The 17,139-nt window shown below is 36.1% G+C and overlaps 1 protein-coding gene across 4 annotated transcripts in view; it reads right to left on the bottom strand.

Moving 5' to 3' along the window:
• Window positions 1-17,139, bottom strand: part of AK9 (adenylate kinase 9) — a 141,439-nt gene that overhangs the window by 45,282 nt on the left and 79,018 nt on the right. For all 4 annotated transcript variants that reach the window (XM_042986929.1, XM_007078737.3, XM_042986928.1 and 1 more), the window contains exons 24-28: window positions 12,411-12,623; window positions 10,700-10,960; window positions 9,436-9,560; window positions 5,506-5,725; window positions 1,099-1,164 (exon numbers count right to left, since the gene is read on the bottom strand). In XM_042986929.1, coding sequence (XP_042842863.1) covers window positions 1,099-1,164; window positions 5,506-5,725; window positions 9,436-9,560; window positions 10,700-10,960; window positions 12,411-12,623 — 885 coding nt within the window. The remainder of the gene's footprint in view (window positions 1-1,098; window positions 1,165-5,505; window positions 5,726-9,435; window positions 9,561-10,699; window positions 10,961-12,410; window positions 12,624-17,139) is intronic.

Consider the following 17,139-nt stretch of genomic DNA (forward strand, 5'->3'; position numbering starts at 1 on the left):
CAATGAACAAAGTCAGCAAGAACTGGAGAAAGGATACCAATTTAGGTATCAGATCATAGTCTTGAGAATCAGTGTTGAAAAGATGGTCAGAAGGAAATGGGAGAAGGCAGGAAGCATCTCATTGTTTGCCTTGGTTACGGGGATTACTTGTAAGCTGACTATACATATGAGCCCCAGGTAACTTCACAGAACTAGCATGTCTCATCACATCTCCTCTTTAAATTCTATAACCCTGAGTGAGCATGGCTGTAGCACTGGGGTAGGCTACGTCATTTTGGGAATAGTTCCTCTCCAAACAAAACAAAATCTACAATCTTCAAGGTTTATCTTTTCAAAAAATCAGCCGGTGGAGAAAAGGAGCTGCACTGAGCAGCCTGTACAATATATGAGTCTGAGGGTTCACAGGCGTTGCCTCATTCCATTCATTATCTCGGCACAATCTATATTTTAGTTCCAACACAGCTTTACAGTCTCTCTGTCTAGACCTCAGTCCTAGGCTCCCAGCCTATCTCCCTGTGCATGGGCTGGAAGGCTGGAAAGCAAAAATGAAAATCCAAAAGAAGCATAGTTTAATGTGGTATTATATCTTGAATTAGATTATTTAAACTTCTTTAGTGGTTTTCTTTCCTTTAAGAATGTTCAGTTTTATGATTATAAAAATAATAAAGGGTCATTGTAAACAATTATGGAAAAACAAAAAGTATAAAGAAAAACAGTGATATATAATCTTACTACTCATATGTAAACTCTGTACTTCTTTCAAGACTTTTTCTTTTTTTAATTTATTTTAATTTATTTTTTTTTAGAGAGAGAGAGAAAGTGAGCAGGGGAGAGGGTCAGAGGGAGAGAGAGAGAATCTTAAGCAGGCTCCACACTCAGCATGGAGGCCAAAGGGGGGCTCTATCCCACGCCCCTGGGATCATGACCTGAGTCGAAATCAAAAGTCAGATGCTCAACTGAGTCACCCATATACCCCTCAAGACTTTTTCTATGCATCTTTTTATTTTATATTGTTGATATATAAAAACATATATAATATATATAAACATTATATTAGGGATATTCTTTTTTTAAAAGGCAGCAGTTTTATTTACTTACCTCCCCTTTCTGTTTTTTCTCTCTCTCTGCTATAAGTTCAGCCCTTCTTTTAGAAATCACATCATCCTGTTAAAGAAGGAGACATTAAAACATTTTAATGGATAAAATTACTTTTTGTGTATTAATATATATGTATATCATATATACATATATACATATATAGACACATATATACATGTATACATATACATATATAAACATATATACATACATACATATACATACATATATACATACATGTGTATATGTATGTATGTACATGTTTCCCAAGGTGGGAATAGCATTTGGATGGAAGGATGGTGAATTTCCAGAAAAGCATGTGATGGTAGTAATTATGCTACTATATCCTTGTAGCTCTGGAACTTTTGATCAGCGATTTCCCTCCAGAGGGATAAACAACATTTGGGGGCTGCCACTCTTCCTACAAATTTTAGAACACCTTTTTGAATTTATCATCTGTTAGTTTGCTTTGGTAATTAGGTAGATTATGTATATGGAGAAATAAGGAAATAGTTGGAAGTAATTTGTTAAAAATGTTTGATAATCTAGGGGCACCTGGGTGGCTCAGTCAGTAAAGCATTTGACTCTTGATTTTGGCTCAAGTCATGATCTCACAGTTTGTGGGTTCGAGCCCTGTATTGGGCTCTGTGCAACAGCTTGGAGCCTGCTTGGGATTCTCTCTCTCTCTCTCTCTCTCTCTCTCTCTCTCTCTCTCTCTCTCCTCCTCCTCTCCTGCTCACACTCTCACTCTCTCAAAATAAGTAAACTTAAAAACAAGTTTGATAATCTTTTATCATTATAATAAAATATAATAGCCTAATAATGTATTGAATAATTTAAGTCATATTATCTCAGAATTGGAAGTAGTTGATTAGCTTATCTATTGACAAGTGGCTCATTACCTTCAATTTTGGGTTTTGTTTGTATTTTTTTTTTTGAAACTCTTACTAATAATGAAATACATCTCCTTGTACCTTCCTCCTACCAATAGTAGTTCCTTCCCTGTGGCCCTATGGAACAACTAAGCTCTCTTCAGCATGAAAGACCTTCAAATTATTTAACACTGCTCTCATGTTGCATCTTAGTCTTCCTAGTTCCAGATTTGAAAGCCCCATTCTTTTCACCCCAGCCCAGATTTATAGATTCACTCTTTTAAGACATGTCTTATAAATGGAATGGAATGAATCATATAGTATGTACTATTTTTTTTTTTTTTTTAGCCTGGCTCTTCTTTCACTAAGCATAATGATTTTTATCCGTGTTGTAGGGTGTGTCAATAGTTCATTCTTTTTTAATAGTGAATAGTATCAACATTACATAGATATACCACTTATTCATTCACTTCATTGACTTATTCATTCATTCATCCAGCCTCATTAAATTTTAAGATATTTAAAGTGTAAATTGTGATGATTTGATATATGTATACATAGTGAAAGGACTCCTCCCATTTAACTAATGAACACTTCCATCACCTCACATATTTATCTTTTTTTAACATTTAAGTTCTACTCTATTAGCAAATTTTGATTATACAATTCAGTATTACCAGCTATAGTCACATATTATACATTAAATCCTCAGATCTTATTCATTTTATAGCTGAAAGTTTGTACCTGTTACCAACTTCTATTTCTCCCACCCCTCAGCTCCTGGCAACCACTTTTCTTCTATTTCTGTAAGTGTGAATTTCTTTAGATTCTGCATATAAGTGATACCATGCAGTATTTGTCTTTCCCTGTCTGGCTTATTTCACTTAGCATAATGCCCTGAAAGTCCTTCCATGTTGTTGCAAATGGCAGGATTTCCTTCTTTATCATGACTGAATAATATCTCGTACATATAAACACAATGTCTTTTTTATCCGTTCATTCATTGACAGACTCCTAGGTTGCTCTCATGTTTTGGCTACTGTGAATAGTGTTGCAATGAACATGGAGGTGTGAATATCCTGTTTTCATTTCCTGTGGATACTTATCCCAGAAGTAGGATTGCTGGATTATATGGTAGTTCTATTTTAAAATTTTTGAGAAACTTCCAGGCTATTTTCCACAGGGGTTGTACCAGTTTACATTCCCACCAACAGTGCAAAGGGTTTCCTTTTCTCTATAACTTAGCCAACACTTGCTATCTCTTGTCTTTTGATGACAGCCATTCTAACAAGTATAAGGTGATATCTCATTGTGATTTTGATTTGCATTTCCCCGATGATTAGTGATCTTGAACACTTTTTCATGTACCTATTGACCATCTGTATGTCTTTTTTTTTTTTTTTTGTAAAAATGTCTATTCAGTTCATCTGATTTTTTTCAGATTTTCAATCTATTTTTTTAATCAGATGGGTTTGTTTTTTTTTTTTGCATTGAGCTATACAAGTCCTCCAGATATTGTGGATTTCAATTCCTTATCAGATGTAAATCAGATGTGATTCATAAATATTTTCTCTCACTCAGTAAATTAACTTTTCATTTCATTGATGGTTCCCTTTGTTGTGCAGAAGGCTTTTAGTTTGATATAGTTCCCATTTATTGACTTTTGCTTTTGGTGTCAAATCCAAAAAACTAATTAAGACCAATGTCAAGGAGCTTACCCCCTATGTTTTCTTTTAGAAGTTTTATGGTTTCAGGTCTTATGTCCAAGTCTATTTTGAGTTGATTTTTTGTATAATATATACAGGGTAGTTTCATTCTTTTGCAGGTGGCTTTCCAGTTTTCTCAGCATTTGCTGAAGAGACTATTCTTTCTCTGCCGTGTATCTTTGGCTCTCTTCTTAATAAATTAGTTGAGAATATATGCATGGGGTTATTTCTGGGCTCTCTGTTCTGTTCCATTGATCTATGTGTCTAGTCTGCCATTGAACTCCTCTATTGAATTTTTCAGTTCAGTTATCATATTCTTCAGTTCTGTGATTTGTTTGGAACTTTCCTGTATTTTCCATCTCTTTGTTGAAATTCTCACTCTGTTTATGCATTGTTCTCCTGCCTCGGTGAGTATCTTTATGAACATTATTTTGAACTCTTTATCAGGTAGATCACTTATCTTCGTTTCAATAAGGTCTATTTCTGGAGTGTTTATTTAAACTATATTCCTCTGCTTCTTCATTTTCTTTGACTCTGGGTTGGTTTCTGCACATTAGACAAAGGGCCACATTTCCTAGTCTTCACAGAGTGGGCTTGGGTAGGAGGTGAACCTTATCAGTCAGCCTGGACTGAGTTCTTGGCTGTCTCTCAAACCTGTGTGATTGTCGGACCTACTTTCTTTGCTCTCACTAGCTCCCAGTAGTTAAGGGCGGTCACAACCTGTCAGTGTCCCAAAGGGGAGGATAGCCAACAGCATAGGCTGACTGGAAGCTGGACTCTCAGGCAGCAACTGTTTTGATGTGGGTGATATGGGTGTTTTCTCATTTGCTCAATGTACAGGAGTCATTCAGCTAGTTTCCGAATTTCTTTCAGAGGGAACTGCTTCGTGTGTAGTTGTGGATTTAGTGTGTCTGTGGGAGGAGATGAATTCAGGAGGCTCTTATGTTGCCATCTTGGGTGGGAACCCAGGGCACTCTATCTGGATGTCTAACACATTTTGTTTATCCATTCATCAGTTGATGGATATTGAGTGGTTTTTGCTTTTTGGCTGTTACGAATAATGCTGTTATGAACATTCATATATCAATTTTTATGTGGATCTATTTGTATTTCTGTTAGATAGATTCCTAAAAGTAGAATTGCTGGATTCCCTATGACACTTTTGAAGATTTTATGTAATACTCCTCAGATTATAGTTTCAGAAAAGATGTTCTAAACCAATATATAGATTTGTTTCACTATAGGCCAATATGGCCTTGATGGATAGGGTCATCATTCCAGGAACTAGTGAAAAAGCCACTGAAAAGTTTAATTATGATGCCTCTCCCACTTTGCTCCTGTGTCTGGTGTAGGGATACTTTGGTGCTACCACTATCTTGAATTTTATTTGCCTTGGAGAGAAAAGCATTAACACATTGAAAAATCACATAGGCCTCAAATAATTTTGTAACTCTTTAATTGCAAATAGTCTTTTTTTTTAAGTTTATTTATTTTTTTTGAGAGAGAGCAAGAGAGAGCATGAGTGAGTTAGGGAGGGGCACAGAGAGAGGGAGGGAGAGAGAGGATCCAAGCAGGCTCTGCCCTCAGCAGGGAGCCCTACATGGGGCTCAAAACTGTGAGGTCATGGCCTGAGCCAAAATCAAGAGTTGGACGTTTAACTTACTGAGCCACCCAGGTGCCCCTACAAATAGTCTTAATATTTGATAAAAAGTGTTTTCATATTGACTGTGGCATTAAAATCAGAAAACTACATTTTTATAAAGACCACTTTAAAACTAAATAGATTCCGAACAAATTTACTCCCATATTTTTTTTTATTGGATATGTACCTTGATTTTTGCCTTCATTTCTTTGATGAGTTTTTTCCTTTCTAATCTCTTCTTTTGTTTCAGTTTCCACTTTTCAATTTGGGAAGGAAGGAGGCGATCAGAAACATCTTGATCATCAACTTGTATGAAAACAGCAGCATCTGGGAAAAACCCATGTTCCCCCAGAAACAGGGCCTCATCAGGATATCGTGGGAAACCATCTAATATAAAACCTGTGGAACTAGATGGAAATTTCATAATTTATTTGCTTAAAATACTATTATAAATATTTAAAATGAAAAAATTAATAAATCACAAGTTTATATATGATATGCAATGAATAGTTTTAAAAGTTTAGTGTAGTATCTTTTATGTCTTTTAATATTTCTACTTGTGTAAACATGGTGTGTGTTCTAAATGTATTGAATTGGATTAAAATGGTAATATTTTATACTTATATTTATAGGATAGATAAGTTCTCTTAAATTGTAAATAGTCTTAATATTTGATGAAAAATCAATAGGAAATAAGTTCTCTGCTTGGGAGGAATGCCCACCCTAATGACTGTGTCACCCTTTATGTGAAGGTGGGTTTGGCCAGCCCACCTTTCGTGGGAATCCACCTTTTTGTAGTTTTTCTTCTAGTAATACTTCCTCTCACGAGACAGTTTGTATTCTCTTCCCTGGGTCCCCTTGTAATCAATGACAATTATTAATGTATATATACTGGCTCATATGCGTAAGATGATTACATTCAAATAGAATTATAAAACTTGCCCAAGTATGATGAAACTGTAAGGATCAGAAAACTAACTGAAATGTGACTACATTTTCATTATGAAATATTTATAAAACAATCAGGCTTCAAGAACTTGGCTTTATCTGAGAGAGTCAGTATTGGTCCCCTTCTGAATGAGAGTTTATCCTGTTTATCTAAAATTGGGTTTGTTTGGGGAGACTTGGTGGCTCAGTTGGTTAAGCGTTGGACTCTTGATTTCGGCTTGGGTCATGATCTCACGGTTTCGTGAGTTCGAGCCCCACATCAGGTTCTGCGCTGACAGTGTGGAGCCTGCTTGGGATTCTCTCTCTCTCTCTCTCTCTCTCTCTCTCTCTCTCTCTCTCCCCCCCCCCCTCTGCCACTCATGCTGTCTCTGTCTCTCTCAAAATAAATAAACAAACTTAAAAAAAATAAAATTGGGTTTGTTTTAGGTACTTATCTTTAAATATATGTTTTCTTCCTAACATGAACAGCACTTTTAAGAACATTTGACAGTTTGAGTTCTTACCTGATATTTTAAAATGTGTCCCATACTCTTAAGAGGGCAATTTTTTATACTTTGGCTGTAAGATGTATGCCTTTTTCTTTAGAGACGCCTTCAGCATAGTCTTTTCTGTGAGGAACATTTTCATCCCTACCATTCTAGCTGTCACACTTTTTTGTCAGTGACTTCGAAATCTCTACCTCTATACCCAGCTTCTTTTCTGAGTTTCAATTCAGGATTTTCCAAAAGCTGCTTAATCTCTTCATCGCAGTGCCCTTTAGGAAGCATTCGTGTATCATACTGTCAGAATCATACCCGTTGTTACCCTTCCACACTGCTCTTGCTTCTGACTCACTGGTATTCGGGTGCCAAACATCAGAGACATTTGGATGGCTCCTCCAATTCCTACTTGCATCCCACACATAGGAGTAAAGCCTTGATATGTCCTCTCCCTACCCACATTTCCATTTCTGTTATGACACCTAAGATCAGGCCCTTATTATCTCTCTCTAGGACTCATGCAATAGCCTTTAAAAAATATGTTGATTTTTTCCTGATTATAGAAGAAAAACATCTCACTTCACTATCAGTCAGAGAAAAACAGACATCATATGATTTCACTCATATGTTGAATTTGAGGCTCTCAACAGAGGAACGTAGGGGAAAGGAAGGAAAAATAAGATAAAAACAGACAGGGAGGCAAACCACAAGAGACTCTAAAATACAGAGAATAAACTGAGGGTTGCTGGAGGGGAGGGGAGTGGGGGATGGGCCAAATGGGGATGGGCATTAAGGAAGTCACTTTTCAGGATGAGCACTGGGTGTTACATGTAAGAGCTGAATCACTGGGTTCTACTCCTGAAGCCAAGACTACACTGTACATTATCTGACCTGAATTTAAATAAATAAAAATAAATAAATATAGAAAAGCATGAAAAGGGCAAAATTATCCATAATCTCATATCCCAGAGATTACTGACATTTTGTTTTATTTCTCTGCGGTTTGTTCCTCATGTGTCCACCTTGCTATTGTAAATAATTTTGCATCCTTTATATAGTAACATTTCTTATGCTATTAAAAATTCTTCATTACAATACATCTTAATGGTTGCATAATATTTAGCTATTTTATTTAGGCTTTTTACAATTTCACTTTTTACTTTTAATTCTTCAATCCATATGCTCTTTTAAATATTTTTTTAATGTATGTTGTGAGGCTAGGAGCTAAATTAACAAAGAACAACCCGTGACTACATTGTTGCAGTCAACCTGCCTAAATTAATCAAACAAATTATCTAATTTAGGCAATAGGAAATTAAAATTAAAGTTGATGATTAATAATCTCACTCACTTATTTATGCCACAGATTAGGTGAAAAAGATTGCCCAGAGGTGCATTGGGAGTAGCCAGTTGTTTGAATTGTCTGTGATACAGTTTCCTTATTTTCAAAGTGAGATAATAAAAGTTTCTATTCCATAGGATAGTAGTGAGGGTTAAGCAAGTTAATGTGAATAAAATATAGTAGAACTGTACCTGGCACAAAGTAAGTTCCATGTGAGTGTTTGCTATTTCTCTTTCTTCTGGTGGATACCAAAGCAAGATATTCTGGTTAGGAAATTGAGGTGAAGTTTTAAACTGTGATGCCCTGGAGATTCCTAAACTTGTCCTGTTTGAGGTCAGGCTTGTTCCTGGCTTTTAAGAAAGGGATAATACTATGGACAGCTGTTAAGTAGTCTTAAGTGTAATTGGTGAAAGGCTGTAAGGAAAAGAGTCCAGCCCATCATTACTGTGAGTGAGTTTAGAATATGGGTAGTCAGCCACGCCTACACATTGGAATCAGCTGGGGAGCTTTCAAAACTACTGATGCTTGGGTCTCAACTTCATACTCTCTTCTTTTTTCTTCTCTTTTCTTTCCTTCCTTCCTTCCTTCCTTCCTTCCTTCCTTCCTTCCTTCCTTCCTTCCTTCTTTCTTGCCTTTCTTTTTCTTTTTCTTTCCCTTCTTCTTTCCAATGTTTACTTATTTATTTATTTAAAAAAAATTTTTTTTTTAACGTTTATTTATTTTTGAGACAGAGAGAGAGCGAGCATGAATGGGGGAGGGTCAGAGAGAGGGAGACACAGAATCTGAAACGGGCTCCAGGCTCTGAGCTGTCAGCACAGAGCCCGACGCGGGGCTCGAACTCACGGACCGCGAGATCATGACCTGAGCCGAAGTCGGACGCTTAACCGACCGAGCCACCCAGGCGCCCCTACTTATTTATTTTTGAGAGAGAGAGAGAGAGAGAGAGAGAGAGCGCGCACACACACAAGCTCGTGCAGAGGAGGGGCAGAGAGAGGGAGACAAAATCCCCAGCAGGCTTTATGCTACCAGTGCATAGCCCTGCTTGGGGCTCAGACTCACAAACCATGAAATCATGACCTGAGCAAAGCTGGACACTTAACTGACTGAGCCACCCAGGCGCCCCTTACCCTCACACTTCTAAAAATTTTGATTCAGTTGTTTTGGGGTAGGGCCCCTGGCATCAGTATTTTTAAACTAATTTCCCAAATGTTTTTAATGTGTACAATCACTCATTTACAAGAAAGTAAAAAAAAAAAAATCTTAAATTTATGCTGGATTACATTTTTAACTTTTAAGAATAAAGAAGATGAAAGTCAATAATTGTATAATTCTATATAAAATAAGATACCGCATTGGTTCCTTAAGCCACCACTCAGAAAGAATTGTTTCAAGAATTTCGGGAGGCAGTGGCTCATTTTCCATTAGATTTAATCTGATTGCTTCTTCTTCTTCTGTAAATTGTACTTCTGGAGACTAAAACAAAAATCAGAAAACAAAACAAAAAATTTAAAACTCTGTATTAATAAATAATCTATAAATTACATAGTTAGGATGAGACCTTTTTTCTTTAGGTCATTTTTAATACCTCTACTTGTTAACATTTTAAAACTTGAGCCCTTTTCTTTAAATCAATATTTAATATGGTTTTAAATATTAAATTATATGTTATAGCTAAGAGGAGTTACTAGTGATTAGCATGACTGACTTTCACACATGGCCTCCGGATATCTGTCTCATTACTTTTTGCTAAAACCTTGTTCAATCTATATCACACACCCACAAGGCTTAACAAATTTTTGTCATTTATCTTATAATTATTCAACCTAGATCCTGATTAAAGGATGGGCGAGCCAGGCAGTCATCTGGAATACAATCTATATGGGTCCATTTACAGGGGATCATTTGAGAATAAAAGGGTCTAGCTATATCAGAAATGATCAAAAAGTGAGTTAGATATGGGGCGCCTGGGTGGCTCAGTCCGCTAAGCATCAACTCTTGATTTTGGCTTAGGTCATGATCTCACAGTCATGAGATTGAGCCCCATGTCAGGCTCCATGCTGAGCATGGAGTCTGCTTAAGACTCTCTCTCTCTCCCCCTCCCTCCGTCCCTCCCTCTCTCTCTCTTTCTCTCTCTCTGCTCCTCTCCTCTTTTCTCTCATTCGCACGCTCTCTCTCTCTAAAAATAAGTGAGTTCGAATGAAGAACTTTCTCTTTACAACCCCAGGAAGAAACCATCTAAAAGACATAAAATTTCTTATGATGCATCATTAGAAATTAATATTTTGAGATCTCTGCTGGTACTGGGGCAGATTTTTGTATTTGTCAGAAAACAGAGAACATGATATTGGAAAACCTTATAGTCTAGGTCAGACATCAAATAACATAGTCCCAAATAAATGCTATAAACAGTCCTGTCAGGGAAAGCTGTTCAGATTTTTACTGGAGTCATGTAAAACTTACTATTTTGTATCCTAGATGAGCAGTAAAATTTGTAAATAACATATGGGGAGGATGACCTAACTCACTATAGAGTTTTACACTGCTTATATTCTACTTCCAAAAGTAATACCAGTAAGCGTAATTATCTGCAAATAGAGTATTAATATTACTACCGGTTTCTTTGTATTTTCTTCTTCAATCTTGACATTGGCCTGAATGGCAAGTTCTTCAAGTTCTTGTTTTGCAAACTGTTCTTCCTCAGAATCTTCTTCAAATTCAGTTCCTATTTTCTTTTCAGTTTTGAGCATTAGTTTTTCTTGAAGAAATTCTTCAAACTGAATGTGAAAAATGCCCAATTTTTCTGCTAAGTATCTTCCACAGACAGTTTTACCAGAGCCATGTGGGCCCAGAAGGCATATTCTTATTGGAGGAGCCTGCCACAGGAGAGAGGTAGAGTAGGAGGCGAGTGAAGAAAAGGAATTTTGAGTAATTTAGAAAACATTAGGCCTATTGATTGCCCTAAGACTGAATTATCACTTCACAACACCAGCAGCATCAGAAGCCACAACCATCCACATATTTCAATGGTCTGCCTGGGTACCACATAAAAATTGAAGTTCATGGAAATGGACTTCAGAAGAGTTTAAATCATGGTCTATATGTTACATATGTTCTATTTAAGAAAGTACTCGTGTCAGTGGCACCCAGCTGGCTGAGTTGGTAGAGCATGTGACCCTTGATCTTGGGGCTGTGAGTTCAAGCCCCACTGTGGGGGTGGAGCTTAATTAACTAAAAAAAGAAGAAGAAAGAAGGCATTGGTGTCCTCAAAAGTATAAGTGACAATCTATAGTGATTTGTATACTTTGATCTTGTAATCCCATGCTAGGGAATTATACTAATAAAATAATTTAAGAGAAAAAAAGAATGACAGGCCCAAAGATTTCCTAATTACTATCCACAATGTGGATATCCAAAATGTGGAATTACTGTCCACAATTCATATCCACAATGACAAATCACACTATGAAAAATACTGTGAAAAATGTCTAACAAATAGATGTTAAAATGGTATGTTAAATAATTAAGCATTATGAGATCTATGTAGAAATATGTAAACTTACATTGATATAATGTTAAGTAAAAAAACAGATAATAAAATATTATATACACTAGAAAGAAAATACATCCATGTAGAATAGGGTGAGAAAGTAAAATTAAAAATGAAAGCTCTTGTCTAAACCTGGTGTGATTATGTGTGTGCTTTATTTTTTAAATGGATAAAATATTACCACAGTGTGCTCTTTTATTATTGGTGATAAATAAGAATAAAAAGTGTTACCACAAATTTAGGAAAACATGGATTGCTTCAGAGCCATATAACAGGACTCTTTTTCAATCCAATGAACCAGTTCAGCCCTTGCTCCTGAGAGTCAACCAAGTCAGGCACAGACGTGCCCCTATGATCATGCCTCTGAGTGTGAGCTTGAGTAACCACACTTCTACAAATGTCAACCCACTGAAAGCCCACCAATCCTTGAATCCCACTCATTCCCTGTCTTAAGATCAGCAGACTGCTCTGAAGTCTCTACACAGACTAACCAGCACAGCTGGCCCTTAACATATAAGCAATAAATTCAGCTGTATCTTTTTACTTCCACTAAAAAGACAGTCCGTGTTGGTTTGACACAAGGCATTACTATAAAAATCAAAATAGATAACTATTTTATGCATATTCCAAAAAGTTCTTCTTGGAACTTAGATAGTTTCACCATATTGTTAATATCAGATCGGGGACTTCACTATTAAGTAAAATGATGAAGGTTGGCAGGAAGTCCTTGAATAAGTACTCAGGAGTGATTATTGGGATAGGAGTATTGTTTTCACCTTTAATGGCTCATTATGAGCCACATACTTCTCAGGATGCTCCAGAAACTTTTCTCTAGCCTCAGGACTTGAAAAGTAGTAGATCTTTTCTCGATATTTAGCTGCTTCTTCTATGCTGCCTGGCTGTAGGATGAAGTTTTCTTTGAGAACCACTGGACAAAAGTGCTTGCTATCTCCCAAGTTCCTTCTCTTCTCTTTAATTCTTTCTTCATTCTACAAATATTATTCAGTTTGGAGAACAGTATTATAAATATTTTGATGCAAGACTGAAATGTAATTAAAAAAATGCATCTTGAATAATACTTAACCCATAATAAGATGCCTTTAAAACAATCCACAATTTTATGTGTATCCTTCCAGACCACTTTTTCTTTCTTTTTTTTTTTTTTAACGTTTATTTATTTTTGAGACAGAGAGAGACAGAGCATGAACAGGGGAGGGGCAGAGAGAGAGGGAGACACAGAATCTGAAACAGGCTCCAGGCTCTGAGCTGTCAGCACAGTGCCCGACGCGGGGCTCAAACTCACGGACCGCGAGATCGTGACCTGAGCCGAAGTCGGCCGCTTAACCGACTGAGCCACCCAGGCGCCCCTCCAGACCACTTTTTCAAGGTACATCTTACTGATATATATATAAAACGAGACATATATTTAGACACAAATAGAGTATTTAAAAAATACCAGTGGAATAATACTTTACATGACTATTCTACAACAGACCTCTTTTATTCTCCAAAACAAGATATAATGAACAACTTTCTGTAAAGGATCAAACATGAGACTAATCTATACGTTTCTTGCACCATTCTTGTCAATTTTTGTATGAGAGGTATGTAAATTTCAAATGACCTGGGAGGTATTGCTATTTTTCTGTGATGTGGAAGATTTTAAACAACATAGGAATTATCTGATCAACAAAGGCATATTAGAAATAATTTGTAACTCTCCTCTATTATTTTTGTTTCTTCAGCTTTTATCATTCTTCTTAAGCAAATTTTAGTAATTCATATTTTGAAAATCTTTTTAATCTTGATGTTAAAATTTATTAGTATAAAGTTCCTGTAATTTAAAACAATCTTGTTTTAAAATCTTGATTATATACCTATTTTTGTTTCAAATGTTATTTGCTTCTTCTTTTTACCTAGACTTCTCAGAAGTTTGTCTATCTTATTACTTTTCCCAGTGAACCAAGTTTTCTTTTTTCTTTTTTTTTTCTTTGAGAGAGAGAGAGAGAGAGAGCATGCACAAGCAGGGGAGGGACAGAGGGGAGGGACGGAGAATCCCAAGCAGGCTCCATGCGGGCATGGAGGGGCTCAATCTCAGGACGGCAAGATCACGACCCCCAGGTGCAATCAAGAGTCGAATGCTTAATTGACTGAGCCACCCAAGTGTCTGCAACTTTTCATTTTTTTGAAATTAGGTCTAATGTTTTTATTTTGTCTTCTTTTTCTATTTTGTTAATTTTTGACTTTACTCTCCTTTCTACTTTCTTTTGTTGTGCTTTTTTTTCCAGATTCTTGAGTTCACTGCTTAACTTTTTCCTGCTAATAAATCCACTTAAATTACGGTTGCCAGACTTAAAAAATAACAATGTGGTTCCCAGTTTTATTTGAATTGCAGATAACAAATAATTTTTTAGTATAAGTATGTACCATACATAAAAATGATTCTTTTATTTGCAATTCAAATATAACTGGGTATCATGTGGTTTTTTTTTTCCTGGTAACTCTAATTTCTACTTCTGCCATACTGCAAAGCATTTATATGTAATCTTTTTTTTTTTTTTTGAAGGGCTAAGGGCTAGAAAAAAGAATATATACATTTTTTATTTTGAAGCTGAAATGTATAATCTCTCAAAATTAAGGATTTTGATAAATCTGAGATAAGGCCACGTAACATTTAAAATTGTGTTGAATTCTTCAATGTTTGTTCTCATTTATATGATTTTTATAATGTATTCAATTATAAGATGCAATTTTATTTCAAAGCATTGTTGAATTTGCAGTAAAAATATATGCTCTCAAATGATACTGAAAGTATAAATTCTGACCTATGTGTATGTCAATATAATTTTGTTTCATGAGAATTTTATTTTATTTTTATTGTTTTTACTTAAAGCATTTTTAAGAATTTTATGTATGTATGTATGCATGTATTTATTTAAATTCCAGTATAATTTAAATACAGTGTTATGTTAGTTTCAGGTATATAATAATAGTGATTCAACAACTCTATATGTTTCTCAGTGCTCATCAAGTTAAGTGTACTCTTAATCTCCTTCAGTTATTTCACCCATCTCCCCACCCACCTTCCCTCTGACAACTACTAGTTTGTTCTCTGTATTTAAGAGTCTGGTTTTTGTCTCTTTTTTCCTTTGTTTGCTTTGTTTCTTAAGTTCCCCATATGAGTGAAATCATGTAATATTTGTCTTTCTCTGACTGACTTCTTCCACTTAGCATTATATCCTCTAGATCCCCCATGTTGTTGCAAATAGCAAGATTTCATTCTTTTTTATGGCTGAATAATATTCCTGTGTGTGTGTGTGTGTGTGTGTGTGTGTGTGTGTGTGTGAATGTACCACTTCTTTACCCATTCATCCATCAATGGACACTGGCGAGTTTTTACTTCCCTGAATCTACAGGGCTCCTGCTGTTCCCCTTCCTGCTCCCTAATTCTGCTTTTAAAATCTCCACCTACCTCTGTCCAAATCAGAGTTCAGTTCACACTGGACTTTTTTCTGTATTGATTAAAACCTGTCCTTACCACTTCAGTGCCCAGTTTTGCTTATCTTTGACAGTGTAAAGTATCTTGTTGTGTTATTTTAATGCATTTCTCCTTCAATTCTACTTTTACTGATATCCAGAATACTTCTCTTTTTTTGTTAGCATTTGTTTTTTATATCTCAATCCATTTGAGTAATTAAACAAAAAAATTTTTTTTAGTTAATTGTAAATGGCTTACATTCATTGACTCCAGTTTTTCCTTACAATGGGTGGGTCCAGAATTATCCCTAAATAAATTTTAGAAACAGAATGTGAGGTATGTGTATAGAGGCAATGTGTGGAGTGTCTTGGAACAAGGGATTCTGGGAAAATGGTGATATGAAGACATTCCCTTCCTTTCTCTTAAACGTAACTGCTGGGGCAGGCAACTGGTATCCATAAACATTCTAGGGGAGGGAACTGTATGGCATTATTTACCACTATGGTGGGCTGGATGAGTGCATGGAGACAAACATCAGAGAGACAGAGTATTAAGATGTTAAGTCCTAGGAGGAATTTTGTTTTCCTGAGTTTCTGGATTTCCTGGGGAATGTTAGCATCAGCAACGACCAGGGAAGTGCCTGTGGTCTCTCTGGTCCACAGAAGACCAAGAAGGAGTTGTATGGGTGGGAAGAGTCCTCCCCAAACCTGAATCTGAGCAAGTATGAGGAATCTGGGTAACGTGGGCTTGTCATAGGCACACATAGCAATCAATATGTGCCCTATCTGCCTCTATACTCCTGACCTATGGGGAGAGAAGTCACTTTGTCTTTTATAATTTTTGAGAATGTTGTCACCTAAAGCACTCCAGCAACAGTTCTGAACCCTACTGAATACAAAAAGAAAAAGAAGAAAGAAAACCACCACCCATCTAAGGGAGCCTAGTTAACTGAAAGTTCAGTCAGATCAAATAGACCACAAAACTTTGCAACACAGATGGAAAGAACCCAATCTCTGAGGAGAAAATTGATGAGGACATTAATAGAAATGCAAATAAACAGTAGAAAGAGTTCATGGGCACCAACAAAATACATAAATGAGCCTAAGAGGAGAGTGACCACTTGTGGTAGAAAAATGGCCCCCAAAGATCCCCAGAACCTGTGAGAACCTCATATGTGATTAAGGACGTTGAGATGGGAAGATTATCCAAGTGGGCCCAATGTAATTACAAAGTTCCTTATAAGAGAGAGGCAAGAAGGTCAAAGCAGAAGAGGAGATAACATGATGGAAAGCAGAGGCTGAAATAATGTGCTTTGAGGATGGAGGAAGAAGCCATAAACCAAAGAATGAAGGTGGCATCCAGAAGCTGGAAAAGACAGGAAAAGTCTTCTCCTCTATCAGAAGGAACATAGCTAATACCGATTTTAGCCCTGTAAGATTCATTTCAGAGAACTAACCTTGAGAACTGTATGATAATTTTGTTATTTTAAGCCACTAACTTTGTGGTAGTTAGTTATAACAGCAGTAGGACCCCAGTGAATGTCTTAAATGAGAAGAATGAATGGAAGACATATCTACAAATATATGAACAAAAAAGTAAAGAGTTGGAGAATTTGAGGGAAAAGATACAGATATTTGGAGGATAGATCCAAGAGACCTAATTAGTATTAGGTATTATGGAAGAAAAAAAGGAAGAGATGGAAAAGAGGCAATAATTAATTTCCCACAGATACAGAAAGACATAATACACAGATTTAAATGCACGTGAAGTATAGGCAAGATTGATAAGAAAAGAGAGACACTTGGGCCTATCTTGGTGTGATTCCTGAACTCTGGTGTAGCAGTAGAACTATTGTTTCTTTTTGTACTTTCTGTTTGGTAAAAGGGAAATATCTTTGTTGTTGATTTTTCCTAATGTGAAAATTATATATTTCTAGTGTTAAAAAATCAGATAATACATTTAAAAAATAAAAATTGTTTGTAAGTTCATCATTGAGATATAACCACCATTAATACTTTTAACAGCTT

Source organism: Panthera tigris, chromosome B2 (assembly GCF_018350195.1).
Source record: "Panthera tigris isolate Pti1 chromosome B2, P.tigris_Pti1_mat1.1, whole genome shotgun sequence".
In the NCBI taxonomy this organism is placed as follows: domain Eukaryota; kingdom Metazoa; phylum Chordata; class Mammalia; order Carnivora; family Felidae; genus Panthera; species Panthera tigris.